Genomic DNA, 20,389 nt, shown 5'->3' on the forward strand with positions numbered 1-20,389 from the left:
AAGTAAATGTTATGCAAGAATTTCATGAAAGCTTGTGGGATGGTCATAGAGGTGTTTGGGGTACTTTTGCAAAGATCAAAGAAAGATTGGTGGCAGGGTATATATAGGGATGTTGCTCACTTTGTGGAAACATGTATGACATGTCAAATGTATTCATCCGTGAGACATTGAGATGGATTGCAGAGCCCACATATCCATGGTCTCTTCATTTTAAGTGGGTGGTGGATTTGGTCATGATGCCTATAGGTATTTGGCAAATGAGATATCTTGTGCTTGCCCATGAAGACTTGACTAATCAAGTGGAAGGGAGAGCTCTACGTACTAAGACAACAAATGCAGCGTGTATTATTCTCTTAAAAGAGATCTTTTGTCGATATGGTTGTGGGAAAAATTAATGCAGATAGGGGTGATATGGATGTAGATGAAGCTCGTGATTTCTTTGCACAGTGTCAGAGGGGTTATTATCGAAAGGTCGAATCCACTAGGGATCAGAGGTAGAAGAAAAAAGAGATAGGAGATGAAAGAGAATAGACAAGAGGTAAACACAAGAAAAACAAAGCACAATGAATTGAATTAGTATGTATTGACAAAATCTGAAATCCTTTGTTTGACACTACTCAAAAGCAATCTCTAGGCATTAGATCTCTTGGAGCTCATTCCTGGACCAAAAACGTGGATCAAAATAACAGCTCTTTCTTTGCTACTCGAAACCCAAATATAATGGCTCCGTTGGCTTCGGAAGGGGGCTAAAACGTCATGACACTTGATCCAGGATCTCCCTATTCACTCCTTCTTCCAGTTCAAAGTGTAGTTTTCAACTTGTCAACAGCGATTGTGACGCGCACGATTTCACCAATCTGTCTTTTTTATAAAAAAACCCATAACAGGCTAAAAAAGCAACTTGTTTTTTGCATGCCATCCTAATCTAGAATATTTTCTAAAATTTTTAGATTTTTATAATAAATAATATAAAAAATAGGAGAGACAACATTTGGATCCACACAACCTATTTCAGTTGGCTGAAATGCAAATGTATTTCCATGCCTAGCCAAAATCTTCATAAAACAATCTCTCTTAGTAGTAGGCAAAAAAAAACCCTTCTGCACCAACTTTCAATTCTTGTAGTGTTTAAGATGTAAACTGATGACCTACATCTTTAGGATCCCGTAAGCTTGGCTGCCTTGACACTTTTTCATAGAAACCCTCACTTTCTGGTGGAAGTGGAAAAGCAATTGGTTTTATCTTTTTATCAACTATCTTATACTTTGTCTCCACAAGTGCTTCAACCCATTGTAATCCTTCCTACTAAGCAAACAATGCTATGACATCATACATGTCCAAAGAACATACTGACAACACTCTATTTTCAGTCTCATTTTCTGCATGTATAGTTGCTGAAATATCAGCCATAGTGTCATTAATAATTGGTCCATAAAAGATGCCTAAAATGCCTTTAATTTTAAGCTAATAATCCCAATTCTCTCAGTTCCTTAGTAGCCCGTTTCATAGATATGCGTTCAACCTTGCCATAACTTCCATAGGCTTAAACCAACATAAATTGTTTGTTGTAAATTGAGAATGACCAATAGTAAATACATGTTTCATTCCATCAAGAGGCGAGTACATCCTCTGAACAACACTATTGTAGCCTCGTATTATAGTAGTGCTTAATGAAAATCCAAGTCTTTGAATTCCCTTGCATTTGGAGCCAAAGGAGACTCTTGAAGCATATTCCGATTTCTAGGATGATTAACACAAATAGTAAAAAATTGGACGGTTTTCCTCCCATCCTTGCTTTTGACTCTTGCATAAGCAGAACTATCATCAAGCACCTTTGTTTCCATATGCACTCCTATAATATAGGGTTGTCCCAAAATCACTGTATATGAGGAATTATCTTGCACAAAGAAGTGTTGCTCTTCTTATACATCACCAATAGTCACTTTTACATTAGGACATGTAGCATAGAGCTCTCCCAAAGAATTATTTGCATCCCTCATATGCCAACCATGATCAGTATCCACAGACCATGTACCATTTTCATACAATCCATGCTCAATGACATTTATCTCAAACCCATGGTCAAGTAAAGAAACACAAGGAGTTTCACATTTCCCTATTTTCACTACAGTTTTAGTGGTGGCTTTGGCCCAATGATTTCTTGTGTAATGACTTTGAGGAATAAATCCTAGAGTCTCTTCTCCATATTGTTGTATCTGCCTTACTCCACTATGCATATTGTTACAAGACAATGCATTTTCAACCACTTTCTTCTCTTTTCCACATGTTGTCCACTGATTAGTAGCATCCTGCATAGATAATCTAGCACTTCATGCTCATATTCAGTCCAAATTCCTAACAAACTAGTTTTCTTTTCAAATTGTAGCAATGCACTAGTGGTATCACCAAGAAACTGACACTTCCTCTTAATTATGTCAATGATCTCATTATGAAATTCTTGCTTGGCAATGCTAAGCAGCTCTCCCAAGGTGAATTCCACCTGACTGTTTAGGATTCGTTCTTCAAGAATCTTCTTAAGATCAGTGGCTACCTCAATGTTAGAGTACAACTTATATTGTGGCTACTTGCCCTTCTTTTTGCCCTCTTGTCTATTATCTTATTTTTTCTCCTGATTAACCTCTTCCATAAGATGCTCGAGAGGTGGCTGATTTGTAACTTTAGACTGATCCACACTTCTTCTTGTCATTCTTTTACATGTCCCTACATTATCTTTATCTCTTTTTTATTTTTTTTCCACAAGTACATCCGTATTTTGTACCTTTACTAAATATGCATACATTGAATATGCATCTACCAGTGATTCCCAACCAGTTATGTCACGAATTTCTTGCCCTACATGAGACATTTCACTATCAATAATCTTTCTCTTTTTAGGTGCATGTAAAGTATGTGTCCATAACCATCACTTGGCCATGCATTCTATCCAACTGTAGACCAAAAGTAAAAGCATGTATCACCGCATAAGCATTTCAAATAGCCAAGTATTCCAATAACTTCTGTATACCTCCCTTTCCAAAATTCAAAGCAAGAGGCAATCCCGTTTTTGGTGTGTGGATCTTGTCATCTTTGCAAAAGATGAGCTATTGTGCCAAGGCCTCCTAATAGGCAGCACAATCCTTTCTCTCATACTGTAAACTATTACACCACGTACATCTTTTTCCTGGCAGAGGGACTATTGCCCGCCCCTTTCCTCTTGTCATTTTTCATCCAATTTTGTAACCTTCAATTGAAGATCCCACATGCTTTTGACTAATTCATCCAAGACATCTTCCCTAATAGAGGGAACAATAGCAAGTATAGCCATAGGGTTAGCCACAAAAGTTGGTGGCTTAGTGGATGCATCAATTGTCTTGCCTATAATAGTGGGCAAGCTAGAGACATGCAATCTTTTTCTTCTTCTATGCTTTTTTACAAGTGCAGTAACAGCTTCCTTGACATGTCTCCACTTTGTTTTCAAACATGTCTCTATAGTCTGATCCTCTAGCAAATTATCAAGCTTCTCTTGAAGCTCAGGATCAGCTGCCTGTAGAAACAATTCAATCTTTTGGCTTGCAAGAGCTTGCTGTTCTGCAAGATCCAATTGCTCAAATCAACTTTCAAATTCTCTTAAAAATCATGTAGCCACAAGGCCCTTATTGGGTTATAAATCCCACTCCTGAAACGTCTTATGTGTAATCAAATTGGAATCTTCAATGTAAAATTCTTCCCTAAGTGTCTTCTTGAAAGCTACCCAATCAGCATCTTGCTTGTATAATTCAGTAATCTGCGCTTTCAGTTCATGTACAGTGATCCGAACAAAATACTGGCTCCATGCAAGTTGAGCTACTCTAAAGAATTCCATCTTTTGAGCATAGGTATGTACATATGCAGATACATTCCTGCCATTGAACAACTTCATCTTACGCTCAATTGCTTTGTAGAGCATTCATCACAACACTTTCTGTTTGAGCAGAAGCATGTATCACCTGTTGTTGTTGTACCAGTATAAGCATATTCATATTTTGTACCAACTATTGCAAAACATAACTGGAGATTGTGTTCGAAGGTTCTCCCATTTGTACCAAGTTGCAGCAAATGGTTTTAGTGATGTTTTTCTAGAAGCCATAGCTTTTCTTTTTTAAGAAGTCCTGAAAAATGCCTTGTGACTTTACTTTTTCGTAGCAAACACAATATTAGTGAGTTTGGGAATCTCCAAATTCTCATTTTTTGAATACTAAAAAGGTGACACCCGGATAACATGCCCATAATTTTCTCAAAACCATATGATGTGACCTATCAGTGAAAAACGCTTGAAAGATGGAATCTATTGAGCTATAGAGCACTCGATTTGGAGTTATAGTGTTCAAGTTATGACGAATCCAAAGATTTGACCATGTGTCCCAAACTTATGGAAAATTTTCATATTCCCCAATATGGTGTTAGCGTGCATTGATGCTAATGAGAATAATATGTTTTTATCATAAAAATGTAATACACTTATTCATGAAAAAACATGCTATACTTCGTAAAAGAATTTTTAATATAGTTTATTTTTTTGACGTGTAAGAATGATGATTTTTTTCTTCTTAATAGTGATTCTAATAAAATCAATAAACAATAATAATAATTTAAAACTTAAAAAATAAATAAAATAAAAAAAAATGTTATATAGCATACCGAAGAGTTCTTTTTTTTTTCAATCTGTTGGAGTTTTAAGTTTTCATTTTTTTCAATACGTTTGAAAACTCATTATGCTTTTGTTTTCGCTATACGTTCAAAAGATCGTTTTCTTTCATTTTCGTTTTACTACTATTTACTAATCTTAAAAAGAACGAATGACGAAGATTTGAATCTAACCTTAATAAACTAAAAAAACGAAGGACAAAATTGTTTAAACTAATCTTAAAAAGAAAGAATGATGAAGATTTAAATCTAACCTTTTAGCTTGCAAGCACAAAATTGAGGAACTAATGTATAGGTCTCCAAACACTTCTGTATGACCTTCCTCTTTCCTCAAATAAGAGTCGAATTTCATAACGAAGAGAATGACCCATAGTAGTGAACTCTCCTCCTTTTATATAGACTTAAGGCTTCCCAATGTTCAAAACTTTCCTTTAAGCTTTTTAAAACTTTTGTAGTTTATAAACTTGAAAAGCTTAAAAGCTTTCAAATTGTTAAGTTTTTCTTTAAAAACTTTTTTCCAAATTTGAGTGTACGTTTATGTTTTCCTTCTTTAACTTAAAAAAACAATATATTTTTTTTGAAAACGTCACATACATAGCTGCACGTGTAAACATATCATCATCATTGACTGCACGTGTAAAGATGCCAAGTGTTGTGGGACTGCGCTACATGTTGGCCGGGACGATTTGGTCAGTGGGACTGATCAAGACACACATGCCTGCTCTAGTAGAACTGGAATCAGACAGTGGATTATCGAGGTATCCATCGTTCATCATGACGTGCAGGGATGGATGAGTCAGATTTAGACCTCCGGAACCTGGATGGTGGTGTGATGGTATCCGAGGGTGCTGCCCAGGTTGTTTCAGCCGCAGCGACGAACCTCCCCCAAAACCAGTGGGCCTTCCAAACATGGGCCATCCGGTCGATCGGGATGCCTTTGGTCTCGGGCAGGAGGAAGAGGGTGAAGGTGCCCATGACGGCCAGCCAACCGGCGAAGAAGAGGAACATGCCGAACTTGAAGGCGCAGAGCATCGACAGGAAGGTTTGGGCGAGCAGGCCCTTGAAAAACATGTTCACGCACACCGTCACGGACTGCGCCGCCGAGCGTATCTCCAGCGGGAAGATCTCGCTGGGGATAACCCAGGCCAGCGGGCCCCAGGACCCTTTGTACACGCCCACAAACAGGCACACCATCGCCAGCTCCACGGCGCTCTCCGCCTCGGTCAGGTGCGCCGTCGGCTGCCCCGCCTGGATCTTCACGCCGAACAGCGCACCGACCACCGCCTGTTTAGTCATATCAGGATGAGCCAACCGCAGTGAAAACCATTCGTCGTATTAAAAGAACATTTAAGTCGTTGAAATTAATATACACATCTATGTTACCATGCAAAGGAGCATGACAACAGTCGCGGCCAACAGGATGGTTCTGCGGCCGACCTTGTCGACCAGGAAGACGGAGATGACGGTGCCCACGAGGGCGACGGAGCCGGTGAAGACGCTAGAATAGAGGGAGGACTGGCCGCCGAGGCCGGCAGCCTTGAACAAGAAAGGCCCGTAGAACAGAATGGCGTCGTTCCCGGCCACCTGCTGGAAGAAAGGCAGGGCCAGCGCCATCACCACCTGCGGCGTGTTGCGCCTCTTCAGCAGGCTTCGGAAGCCGCTGCCCAGCCCCTGCTGATTGTACTGCAGGGCCTTCGTGTGCGCATCCACGATGTCCGCCAGCTCGGCGTCCACATCGGAACCGCGCCCCCGGATCTTCAGGAGGACAGCGCGGGCCCCCGTGTGGTTGCCACGTCGGACGAGGTGCGTGGGCGTGTCTACGAGGATGAGGCTGAAGAGGGTGAGCAGTACGGCCGGGATGCCGGCCATGGCCAGCGCGAGGCGCCATCCCCACGGGTGGATATGTGACGCCAGGTAGTTCACCAGGTTACCCGCGAACAGCCCAACCGCTATGCTCAGAGAGAACATCATGTTCAGCGCCCCGCGGGAGCTCGCCGGTGCTATCTCCGAGAGGTACAGCGGCACAGCCTGGAAGATGATCGCATGCAGACGTTATACACCACTAGTACAACAGATATTGTTCCCTAGCCATAACGCGTGCGCAATTGTCAGCTCAGTAATACCTGATTCGAGAAGGCCAGGCCGCACCCAAGTAGAACCCGGCCCAGCAGCAGCATCCCCAAGTTCTCTGCGCCCGCTCCCATCAATGTTCCCACTATGAATAGCAAGCCCGCGCTCAGCATCGTAGCCTTGTGCCCCAGCCTCTTCGTTATTGCGCCCCCTACAAACGTCGCCAGCAGCGCCGTTATGTACAATGAGGACGTGAATAGCTGGAACACCTGATTGTTGTACTTGCAGTAGTTGTCCTTCATCACATTCTTCTCGCTCTCGTACACCGAGGGGTAGAACTTCTCGAGGAAGTCGTCCATGACCGACACACCACCTGCAGCATTATCACCAGAACGGAGTCATGAGAGACGTTGTTATCACACATTATCATCGTCAGTCCCTTACGTATTATTCAGGATAAACAGAGCTCTGTTATAATGTACTACTCATCAGGTACATGAGGTGCACTAACAGTACGTCACCTGCCACCACCAGATCGTAGCCATACATGAGGCCACCGCCACTACCCGCCATGAGGCAGGTGAAGAAAACATAGGCCGTGATCGCTGCTGCAGGTGCTGCAGCACCATGCTGTGTTTTAGCATCAGGCAGAACGATTACGCTAGCCATGGTCACTACTGCTACGGTAGGCGTCTATCGATGTGACGATCAAAGCCTGCACGGTGTATCTGAATATTCGTGTTGTTCATGGTGCTGGTGCACTTAATATATTATATTGAGGCAATGTTGACTCTCAAGTACCACACGAATCACGACACTTACAACTGATTGCCCCTCCGGTGAAAAAGTTTCAAAGTACACCAGCTCAATCACCCCACACTTACCACCTGTCTGCGGCTGGTTGGCTTGCGAGTCGCACCCGCAACGTCTTTGATCATCAAGCTGTGTGCAACATTGGCAAGACCTCGCCGATCCCTTTTCGCAATATCTCTTGCAAATTCAAGGTGCGTTACACTCACGTGTTCTTAAACTTCCGTGGTAAAGAGAAAATTCTCTTCAATATTCAGTGTTCCACCAGGTCATCTTTTCCCATCAGCTAACGAGCGCGTTAAGGTGCTATACTTTGCTTGAAGGACCTGCAACATGGTGACATTCAGACGACATCTGAGCTCCCTGCCGAGCAAATAAGAAGAGGTCCTTGCCTTGCCTTGCCATGCCTTGCATCTTTTCTATGACGTAGTATAGGTCACTAAATTTAAAGGTATTTACATGACGCTGGGATAGAAAATGTAGACGCTAACCCTATTTCCATACCCTTTGTGGGTATCAAGTCAAAAGAGATCTCACGAAGTTTAGGCCCTTCCTCGGCAAATTTACTTTTTATCAACCTAACAAAGAAACAAAGGTATGATCACCACCACTAAAGGTGTCCTCGGAACAAAAACTTGTACCAACTCTCTTACGTTTTGAAGAATTGGCACTAGTTGATGGTGTTTAGTACTTGTTTATACATTTAAAACATTCATTGATTTTTTAGCTTGCAAAGCTAGAATTCATCTTATCAATAATGATATCTTACCATTCTCTTTTACTTTATGGAGAACTTTCAAGTCTCAAGCAACATTTACACACACACACACACACACACACCCCTTCTTCATACTACAATGTGTTGGATAAACCTAGTCTAAGAGCTCAAATCCAAAATATGTGTGTAGGAAAATTCAAGGCGTGTGCAACTTTCATTATCTCTTCTTAATTGACAATCTATGATAATAATAATTTGTTCAAATACACGTGTAGAAGATTGATTTAGTAGGTCTCTCAACTTTGAAGGACTTAAGGTGCTACTTATTAATAAATAAGATTATACATGATCTATAGAACAAGAGAGAAGATTTAGATTGACATTAGCTTTAGAAGGAGAGCAACTTATGTTTTCAAGTATTCAACATTGTAATCACATGGGTGGCACCTAATGGTTCTTCTTTGCCTATATCTATTTAGTTGTATATATAGTTTTGAAAAGTGTTTGTGTTTAAAGTATCAAACCATTTGTATGCAAGGTTGTGTATTTAGTTATAAGTAAATCTTGTGCCACTCAATCAACATTTACACAATAACCAATGCTCTACATTGCTCTTTGATATAATGTTACCAATGAAATATAACCTCTTGTATGAGTTGCAAAGTAATTGAGAGATTAGGAGTACAAAACGTTAAGAGTAGTTTATGAATCACCCATCCGCATCTTGTCACATTGCCACTATTTAAGAGCATGCGATTCTATTAGAAAACCATTAATGAAATTATGATAACCATCTATCTACATTGGTGGCAAACCTTTGATCAAACACTTTTTTTTCAAGATCTTTATTCCCCCATTCTCATGAACACAATGTAGCCAAGGGTAATTATTTTTCTATCTTTGATCGCACAGTTCATTGCATTGAGAGGCTCTAAATATTTTACTCTTACATTCAAGAATCAATCACTTCTTGGATACACATGTTGGTAATTTTGTCAAATAATACACCCCATCAAGAGTTAACTACAATCTCCACGTAAGGAGGTGAGGATTCCAACCACTTGGGATGTGTTATCTTGGACCTTGGAGGTTGTGCATGTACATGTATAAATAGACATTTACATATATATAGATCCATACATATATCCATGCCTATCTATACATGTATTTACTTTAAGGGGTATCCAAATTACCCTTAAAAAAGTAAATGAGTAACTAAGATGCAAGTATTTAATGCAAATGGTATGGATCTTTGCATAGGAATGATGATGCCAAAGTTTCTACATGCATATACATCAAGACCCACATGAATTTTAGTACCCCTCTTTCCTTGCTTATACAAGGTGGAAAGTTAAGAAGCAACAATCATCAAAGTTGGAGCTTGAGAATGCAGATCTACATCATATAGGTAAGCCAATGATCCATTGTTGATGGTGCAAAGAGGATCTAGCGTAAGAGAAATACCCAACTTGCCCCATGTGGAAGCAAAAAGATATTGTTGCCTTGACAGAGATCATTCTTCATTTCAATGATCGCCACATGCAAATATTATGAAACTTATATACCGCCAATCATACTTCATTGAGAAGTCTCAAATATTCATCGATGAAACCATGCTCAAAGCCTTAGAGATGTTAGAGAAGCTTCAAATCACCCTTCTTCCCTCCTCCTTACCACCTCATAAGTGATTTCATCACTACAACATATAGGCCCCCATATATTGACACTCAAAGCAATTTCATCCAAAAAATTTTCCTTGTTGTCACTAAAAACATCAATATATGTGTCTCTACAAATCAATTGCTACCTGCATCGCTATATATAGCAACAATTTGCGATGCAAATAGTATAGATATATTTGCAATGCAAGTAGTGATGGTTGCAGAGAAAAAAAAAAGGTGGCAAGGCATGCAACCCTGCCACCCTTCTAGCCACATATGTAGAAAAATGCTCCATAAATCATTGATAAATTAAATATACAGCTATTATGAAAATACATACCTCATGAGATGCTAGGAAGAAAGAGTCTACTGATTGAATTTCCAAATAAGTACAATACCAAAGATAACATTTCATAAAACTACATGGATTGATAGGGGGAAGAGACCAAAACATAAAACTATCTACAAATATCACAAAATCTAAGTCCACATAACGGATGAGGAATGTATCTAAAAAAAGTTACATAGAAAGAGTCTACATTAAGCATAGGGCCAAAAAAGAGAGGGATGCGTACTCCATGAATCCAAGCAACTTCTATAGCTCATCATCGTCCAAGATGTGATCTTGACATAACGGATCGTTGAAAGGAATGTGCAATATAAACAACTAAAGATCAATCTAGAGTACAGAATGCATTACAAAAACTAAAAACTAGAAACATAAAAGAGGCATGACTTACCAAACTATTGCACACATATAATTTGTCAATGAGTGTAGTGACACAATGTCTCTTTCCATATAAAGTCTCCAATCTAGTGGGGTTGTGATTTGTGATCGAGTGCTATAAGATACATAAATTAGCATGGTTAGACATAAGGTTACTAGTACAAGCAATATACAAAATAAGAAAGAGAACATAACTAGTTGTCTCGAGCTGTGCCCTCGCTACCTCCTATTGCTACCACTATTGCCTTGGAGCATCTGCAACCTCCTCCTTGAGTCTCCTCCAATCCTCTAGGTCGGGCACTAAGGCTTTGGTGTTGCCGTTCTTGATTGCCTTGAATGCATCTAATCATCTATGTGACATATAGACATGCATACAATCCACTAGTGGAGAACCGATCAACCAATGTAGGTACTTTTGATGCCAGGAGGCATATTTCACGGTGGATTCCGTGAGGTTTTACGGTGGATTCCGTAAACTTTGATGACCGAGGCTCATACACAAAGTGGATTCTTTGTGCGAGAAGCTGATGGGGACGCCTGTCCTTTTCGGGCGTTTCATTAATTTAGTGTGTACATGGGTGATTCCATAGCGGGTGATTCCACAAAATGCATATTAAATTAATAAACGTTTATGAGTTTAGAGTGTGCACTCGTAATAAATTAAGGTTAGGATTTATTTCTAACCAGTTGATTTATTTATGTAGCTGAAGACTGCTAGGTGTTCACTTTTGTCGGTTTAATTGTATTATTTTACTAACAATTGTGAATGCTTCAGTTGATGTGTAGAGATAGCAGCAGTGGCGGAGAAAAGCATTGGAGGATAGCGAGTATTCGATTTATTGATTATATTTTGATGGGCGCATACCTTAGGCATGGCGCCTATATTTTGTCACGCCTATTTATTGAGGCGTTGGATATTTATTATTATTTTGTATGTGCATGGGCGCACAATTATGTTATTTCTACTTGGACATTGTATTGGGCATGCCAAACTCTTTGGGCACCGCCCACTAGCTTTATTCCTATTTTTTGTTAAAGCAAACTCAAAAGCTAAAAGCTTGCTATATTGTAATTTGGGCTATTATTTGAGCTTGAAGATGAATAATACATAAAATACATGCTTTGTGGACTGCTCACACAAGGCATGGGGGGAGATTGCACCCAATTGGTCTCTTGCTCTTCTCGTTCATGCTTTTTACCTTGTAATTTGTGCAAAAAGTAGAGTTCTATTGTTCTTGGGGACCTTCCGGCATTCACTACGCGAGCGTACAGTATCCGATCTGCGCACCAGTGGTATCATAGCAAAGCTGAGATCAAGAGCTTCCAATCGCTACCCATCTTGTGCGAAGGCAGAGCTCCTAGAACGATTGGGATCTATGGTCAATCTCGTCGTGAACGGTCGATACAGGCAAATTCCTGGCAATCAAGAACCCTTATTTCCATCATCGGATCGCACCAGTGGTCTGCAGAGGCGGAGGACCACTATTATCTCTTCTTCATCAAGTCGTCTTCATACACAGAGATAAGCCTCCATAGCCCAAAAGCTTAAAAGCTTTTATGATTATCAAGTTTAGTAGTAAAGCTTAAGAAGCTTTAAGAAGCTAAAAGCTTCAAATCGTCATCGCGAGGTATCAGGAGACCTCCGATTTTTGCACCGTCCTTCAAAAATTCCCCCCCTCCCCACGATTTCACGTTTTGATTAGTAAGCTAAAGCTTACTTACCAAAGCTCCAAGTTACATAAGTCTTACAATTCAGCAAGTACTGCAAGTCTGCAAAGTTTAGATTCAGCAAGTCTATCAAGTCAAAGTTCTGCAAGTTTCATAAAGCAACCAAGTTTTGCAAGTCTACAAACTTTGCAAGTCACATTAGTTTGGCACTCTGCAAGTCAGACAAGTCAACTGGAGTCAAAACTGACTTCTGTCCAAAACTCATAGAAGGGCTGTTCTTGCGTAGAAACTCCGAACTGCAAAGTTGTTCATTGGAAGGTACTCTACCCATACGCGGGTTTGCTGAAGCATTTTCAGCATATGAAGAAGGATAAAACACAGAGTTTTTGAAGATTGTGAAAGCCACACCCAAAAATACATAAGCCTTGTATTCCTGAACTTGAGCTACGCTCATCCCGCTAACTTGATTTTGAGAGTGAAAGGTCTTTTGAGTTTTGCAAGATGACGGAACCACATATGGATGATTTAATGTCTGAAGGAGACCTACTTGAACCTACGATGGAGCAAAAGCTGGATTTAATCATGATGCAATTGGATGAAGAACGATGGGCTAGGCAAGCATTGCAAGTTCAATTGGCAAATTTACAAAGATCGTCTACCGACAAAGAAGAATCTCAATCTGAAGACCTTATTCGATGTACCATCGACGCGACTCTCGAAGCTCAAACCATCCACAAGGAATCAAAGATAAGTAAAAGAAATTTCAAATTCCGTACTTTCAATGACACTCGAGAGGGAAAAACTATTCTTGCATTCATTAGTCAGTTTGACGACTACTTTCATGAGGAAACCTGTGCAGAAAAAGATAAAATCAAGTGTGTCACTAATCATTTAGTGGATAGAGCATCTCTTTGGTGGATTGTGGTACGCAAGAGTATAGATTGTCCCGCTACTTGGGAGAATTTCAAGAAGAAGTTTATGCAGAATTTCCTTCCTCCACAATTTTATGAAAAAGCCATAAAGCAATGGGAACTTCTTCAGCAACGGGATCGTGAGCCTATTCCTCAGTATACAGAGCGTTTTTGGAATGCACTACTCCAGTTACGCATGCTTGAAGACGTACCTGAAGCGACACACAAGCGCAAGTATATGTCTGGACTCCTTGGACATTACTACGCTGAAGTTAACATGTTCAAGCCTGCTACTCTTGAAGACGCAATTTCATTAGCTCACGACACTGAAGACAAACTGCAAGGTAGAGACAAACGTCCACATCAATTCCAAGCCAATGGTAACTACGGATCTAAGCAATTCAACTCAAACTTTAGAAGATTTAATCAAGGTCATTTCTCTTCATCATCTTTCCGTAATAATTGGGCAAAGCCACCTGCTTTACCATCCAATGTCAATCAAAACCCTAAGCCTATTCCACAACCAAATCCTAATGTCCCTAGACTTCCTGCCATTGCAAACAATGTAACCAAAGCCAAACCTATAGTATGCTATAAATGCCACCAGCTTGGACATTTAGCAGCAAATTGCCATTCGAAGAAGCCACCTGCCCATATCAACTACCTTGGAGCAATGGAAGATGAAGAACATGAAGATATGCCTGATTTCACGGAAGATGAGGACGACACTACTACTCCTTCGGATACTTTACCAGGTATGCCAACTCCACATTCTTTATTGACTATGAAATGTTTGGTGCATGGAAAGGAAAAGATTATTTTGCATGATGACAGTAGCACTCATGATTTTATTTCTGCAAAGCTAGTAAAAGAATTGAAATTACAGACTGTACCTACGCAATATCGCATTAAAGCAGCATTCTTAGGCACTAGGTATAATGGTACACAGGAAGTGCATGATTTAGAAATTCAAATTGGTCAATACACTAAAAGAAGAAATTTTCTAGTTGTTCCATTACAGTCGAGTGATATTATTTTAGGTATGCCTTGGCATCATCAGCATAACCCAGATATAGATTATTCCACACATTCAATGAATATTAATTTTCAAGAAAAACATATTACATTGTATGGTATGCATGCATCTAATGCTTTTCCACTGCTTTCGCATACTCAAGCTAAACGTGCATTACGTAAGAGTAGTAAATCTTATCTCATTTGGGTGAATGAACTGTAAGTTAAAGAAAATCATATGCACCCTAGGCATAAAGAATTTCTTGCACATTTCAAGAACTGTTTTGCCGAAGATCTACCACCTGGTTTACCTCCTTCACGTCCAAAAGACCATAAAATAGATTTGATTCCTGGTACACAACCACCTTGTAAAGCACCATATAGGCATAACCAGATAGAGCAAAAAGAAATTCAGAGTCAAGTTGAGGAATTACTAAATAGAGGATTGATTAGACCCAGTAGTTCTCCATTCAGTGCACATGTTCTGTTAGTCAAGAAAAAGAATCATACCTATCGTATGTGCATTGACTATCAAGCTTTAAATAAGATCACTGTAAAGAATAGGTATCCAATTCCTAGAGTTGATGACCTTATGGATAAACTGCAAGGATCTGCTATATTTAGTAAAATAGACCTTAAGTCTGGTTATCATCAGGTGAGACTAGATAAGTCAGACATATTCAAGACTGCATTTAGGACACAGTTTGGTCATTATGAATTTCTAGTGATGCCATTTGGATTGACTAATGCACTTGCTACATTTAGTAGAATGATGAACCGTATATTTTTAAAATATCAGTATTGTGTAATTGTCTTCTTTGATGATATTTTGGTGTTTAGTTAAAATGAGAAGGAACACTATGAGCATTTGTCATTGGTTTTTCAGTTATTAAAAGATAATCAACTGTATGCAAATCCTGAAAAGAGTGAATTTTTTAAAACAGAAATTGAGTATTTAGGTCATATTGTATCATCCGATGGAACTAAAGTTGACCCTAAGAAAATAGATGCAATATTGAATTGGCCTGTACCTAAAAATGTGCATGAGTTACAATCATTCCTTGGTCTTGCTAGTTTCTATAGGAAGTTTGTACTTAATTTTTCATTACTTGCTTTACCATTAACCAAACTTCTGAAGAAAGGTATTGTCTATCATTGGTCCGATAATCAACAAAAATCCTTTGACTTATTAAAACATGCATTAACCCATGCCCCTGTCCTACAGTTGCCTGATTTTAATAGACCATTTTTTTCAGTAGTGACCGATGCTAGTGGATCAGGAATAGGAGCTGTACTTATGCAAGATAATCATCCCATAGCCTATTCTAGTTGTAAGCTGAAACCCTCTGAACTGAAATATTCCACATATGATAAAGAACTATTAGCTGTTGTACAAGGATTAAGATAGTGGAAACACTACTTAATGGGTTCAGAATTTATGATTAAGACCGATCGGCAAAGTATTAGACATTGACTTAGTCAACCCCAAATATCTGACAAACATATCAAATGGGCATCTTTTATCCATAGTTTTCATCCTATCATTCAATATCAACCCGGTAAAGAAAATGTAGTGGTTGATGAATTAAGTAGAAGACCTGCCATTCATAATATTTCTGTTAGAATATCAAGCTTTGGGTGTGTTGACCGACATGAGCTGGACACAGCTAGTCTAGCCATAGTAGTTAGATACATTAAATAAGTCGGTGCCTTTGGTGTGAATGGTCTTATGACCGTAGGTTGTATCTTTCTCTATTGAGTGTGGTTTGAATATAGTGTGTGAGAGAGGAAGCTGGTTGCTTCACTCTGCTTTTCATCAATCTGCCTCTTTGAATTTGAACATGGTATCAGAGCCATGAATAGATGAAGACTGGGTGCCTGGGAGTGTGGCATTGGACTTGCAGGAGCTGAAGTCAGAGAAAAGGCTATTCTTCTTCAAACACGCTGAAGCCATTGGACAATGGAAGGTATGAAGTGTATAGTGGTATGCTTAATGATCAATGGCAGTGTCAAAGGCTTGTTTGTAGCCTTGAGAGGGATGTATTGAGCACCTTAGAGTGCTTCATTGCCCTGGTTAATAGACTCGTGAGCTGTGGTGCCCATCCAACCAGTCTGCGCTGTTGCGCCTGGTTCATATCCATGTCCTACAGCTACTAAATGAGGCATCATGCATCTTCTACATGCTCTAAGCAGTGTATGCTGACCCTGGGTGTGACCTTGAAGGTCATATATGTCAATGGAAGCTTGGGTGATGAGAAGCATGGACTGTTATGCAGGTATACATGTCTGAAACTGAGAGTACACTGCTGAATACAGTGATTTACATCAATGTTTTGATCCTGAAGAGCACTTGAAGCTCCCTAATAGGCTGGGAAGATTGCATTGCAGACAATACAAGTCAAGAAGTTATATGTACTTGATGTGAAGTACTTGAGCTAAATTTTCTCAGTAAAATGTTCAGATCTGAGAACTGTTCACTGCTGAAAACTGTCATGTACTGTCAGTAATAAGCATTAGATACTACTAATGCAATACAGGTCATTTCTAGAGCTCTATCACCTATGAGAGCTGTCACATACATGCTGGATGTATGGAGGCTTGAAACATTCAATGAGTATCATTGAAAACTGAAGTCTGGAGCTGAAGTGAATGCAGACATATTGTCTTGGTCAAGTACAAATGGTTCATGAGGTCTTATGCTTTGGTCAGTGAAAACAGGTTGTCTATGTATACCTAGATGCTCATGTATTGACCTCACCATTACGAAGTAAATGTATGACATGATCGGGAGACAATTTGGGGCTGATTGGAACTTGATATGCTGAACTTTGGTTGATTGTAACATGCAATTGAATTTGTTGACACTTGTATGTGCTGGTTATGCACTGTTCTGTGTCTCTATGCTTATGTCTGAAGTGGCATATGTACCAGCAGTCAACTAAGCAGTTTTGGAATATGCATTACGTGTATCCAGGTGGAGTTTGACTTTGGAAAGGCTGCTGTAATTGTAGTTTATAGGTTTGGACTGCATGCTTTTGGAACCTGGCAGTGGATCTGCAGGAGTTAAATCTGAACCGAACATCAGACATATGTATTGGCAATTGTCTTTATGAGTTGGATCAACCGATTGGGACGTTGTTTGGGCTGATATTTGACTGAAATTTACTGGTTTTTTTCCTGCAATTAATTGCAGAAAACTGTCATAAACAGTTCCGGGCTGAAGTTGAACTATTAAGAAAATCTTGGTTTGCAGGTAGTCAGGCAAGGTCTGCAACATGGCAAATGCTGATAGAACTGATAATGTAACCCAGATTGTGGGAGAAAAGCTTGATAGCAACAATTATGCAATATGGAAGTTCCGCATGGAGAACTTTCTGATAGGCAAAGGATACTGGGACTTAGTGACAGGTGTTGAGGCTGAACCTGAAGTTCCAGATAGGAATCCTACAGCTGATCAAAGACGAGCACATCGAGCATGGACGGAAAGAGCTTGCAGAGTTTTACATTGGCTGTCATTATGTATCTCGGATGCTATGGTGATGCAGATCATGAACTGTAAATCCCCAGCAGATGCATGGAACATATTGGTCAGGTACTATGGCACAACTACGAGTGCCAGGAAGATACAACTGAAGCAAAAATTCAACAACATAGAGAGGAAGAACAGATCCATACAGGACTATGTCACGGAGATTAAAACCTTAGCAGATAAGCTCGCATCTGTTGGCTCACAGGTAGAAGATGAGGATATGGTTGCAGGACCTTAAATGGTTTGGGTCCGGAGTATAAGTCCTTTGACACTTCAGTATCTGTGCGGCCTGAGATGCCTGATTTTAATGAGCTGGTTGCGTTGTTGATTCATGAAGAGGTGAAGCTTGGCTTAGTTACAGGGTCAAGCAGCTCAAAGAATAAGGATACAGTTTTTTATTCGAATCAGCGTGGTCGTGGCGGCCGTGGTAGAGGCTATGGATCTGGCAGAGGAGGCTAGCAGAATGCATCCTATAGTAATAGCAATCAGCAGTCATCACATGCAAGAGGTAGTGGCAACTTTCGAGGAAGGGGGAGATCTAACTCCCGTGGTAGAGGCTCATGGCAGCAGCAGCGTCAGTCAGACAATCCAAATAAAGATAAGGATTGTCACTACTGTGGAAAGTATGGGCATATTGCAAAGGATTGCTGGAAGAAGCAGGGAAATCAGAAGGGCAAGCAGCATGGACATTATGCTACGTCCAGTCAGACAGATGACTCTGGTGATAGACTGTTTGCCATGCAATATGTCAAAGATAAGGCTGCTGAAAAATCATCTGATGATGCAGTGTGGTACATTGACTCGGGGGCGTCGAATCACATGACCCCTCATGGTGATTGGTTCACGGATATGGTGGCTGAAAAGCATGGCTATGTATGCACAGGTGATGACACGCAACATAGCATTGAGCATAAAGGCAAAGTGCCTCTGGTTGTACATGATGGCATGAAGAAGAATCTTCATGATGTTTTGCATGTTCCTTCGATTACGAAGAACCTATTGTCTGTGGGTCAAATGACAGAGCAGAACTTGCAGGTTCACTTCAATAAGCATGGCTGCTTTATTGAAGAGTTTGGCAATGAATGCAAGTTGATCGCGAAAGGCCACAGAAATGGAAGAATGTTCACTCTTGATGCTACACTGCCAGAGTTGAATTCTGCTATGTTTGCTCAGGGTTCTGGCACTATCAGGGACTTAGAGATTTGGCACAAGAGAGTGGGGCATGTCAATTTGCAGAGGCTGCAGACCATGCAGAAGAAGCAGCTGGTAACAGGGCTACCTAGATTCCAATATTCAGATATTGGTCATGTCTGCGAGGCTTGCCAGTTTGGTAAGCAGTCACGATTGCCGTTTGTCAGGCATGTAAGACAGAGTACACGACCACTGCAGTTAGTGCAATCTGATGTTTGGGGACCAGCTCATAATGCATCTATGGGGGGTTCCAGATACTATGTATCCTTCATTGATGACTACAGTCGATATACCTGGCTTCACATATTGAAAACAAAAGATGAGGTCTTTGTTGTTTTTCAGAAATTTAAGGCACAGGTTGAGAAGGAATTTGAGTGTTGCATCTCTTGCTTGAGATCTGATAGCGGTGGGGAGTATGTCTCCAATGAATTTGCTGATTTTTTGGCTGAAAATGGTATTCGTAGGCAGCTAACCTGCAGCTACACTCCGCAGCAAAACGGAGTAGCTGAAAGGAAGAACAGGGTTCTGATGGAAGCTGCTAGGGCCATGATGAATGAGAAGCATATGCCGCTTTACTATTGGGCAGAGGCTGTTGTGACAGCTGCATATATTCTGAACAGGACTCCCACTGCAGGCATTCATGACATGACACCATTTGAGAGGCTCTATGGCTATAAGCCGGATGTAAGACACATGAAGGTCTTTGGCTGCCTTACTTATGTGCACATTCCAGATGAGAAAAGGAAAAAGTTGGATCCCAAAGCGCATAAGAGTGTGTTCATTGGATACTCGCAGGAGAAGAAGGCATACAAATGTTATGATCCCTCTACCAGGGAGACTTTGGTAAGCAGGGATGTCATCTTTGATGAGCTGGGCTCTTGGTATGTCTCACCAGTTGCAGTGCCATCCGATTTGCCTTCCACTCATGTCTCTACAGTTGATATGCAGCAGAGCACTGCTATGACAGGACCTATCAGTCAGACAGTATCCCCATGGACAGGGAGATTGAGGAGGTCACCGTCCACTGACATGGATATGTCAGTGAGGGGGAGACATGATATCTTGGACAGCAAAGGAAAAGAGAAAGTTAGTGAGGATGGTATGATGACACCTGGCAGAATGACTTCGGGCTATGAGTCTAGTGATACTTTAGACAGCGAACTTGGTATTCCGACTGTCTATACGCCTGGCACGAGGCAGAACAGGTACATTCCGCCTCATGAGAGAGGTCAATCGAGTAGTGCACCACAGCCTAGACGATCGCAGAGGGTCAGATACCCTGTTGACAGGTTGACGTACTCTGGTTATTCTGCAAAGCATTATGCATACATGACAAAAGTGATGGAGATCAAAGAACCAGGTACTTATGCTGAAGCAGCAAAGGCTGAAAACTGGTGCATGGCTATG

The 20,389-nt window shown here is 40.6% G+C and overlaps 1 protein-coding gene across 1 annotated transcript; it reads right to left on the reverse strand.

Moving 5' to 3' along the window:
• Window positions 1-5,282: 5,282 nt before the first annotated feature.
• LOC148027771 (sugar transport protein MST4-like) lies at window positions 5,283-7,422 on the reverse strand. Its single transcript, XM_087689875.1, has 4 exons — window positions 7,275-7,422; window positions 6,807-7,126; window positions 6,067-6,711; window positions 5,283-5,967 (listed from the first exon to the last, which is right to left on the reverse strand). Exons 1-4 carry the CDS (start codon window positions 7,420-7,422, stop codon window positions 5,434-5,436), a joined length of 1,647 nt encoding a protein of 548 aa, XP_087546001.1. The 3' UTR covers window positions 5,283-5,433.
• Between the last annotated feature and the right edge of the window lie 12,967 nt (window positions 7,423-20,389).

Source organism: Lygodium microphyllum, chromosome 12, assembly GCF_053477565.2.
Source record: "Lygodium microphyllum isolate KBCC chromosome 12, Lygodium_microphyllum_v1.1.10, whole genome shotgun sequence".
Classification (NCBI taxonomy): Eukaryota; Viridiplantae; Streptophyta; class Polypodiopsida; order Schizaeales; family Lygodiaceae; genus Lygodium; species Lygodium microphyllum.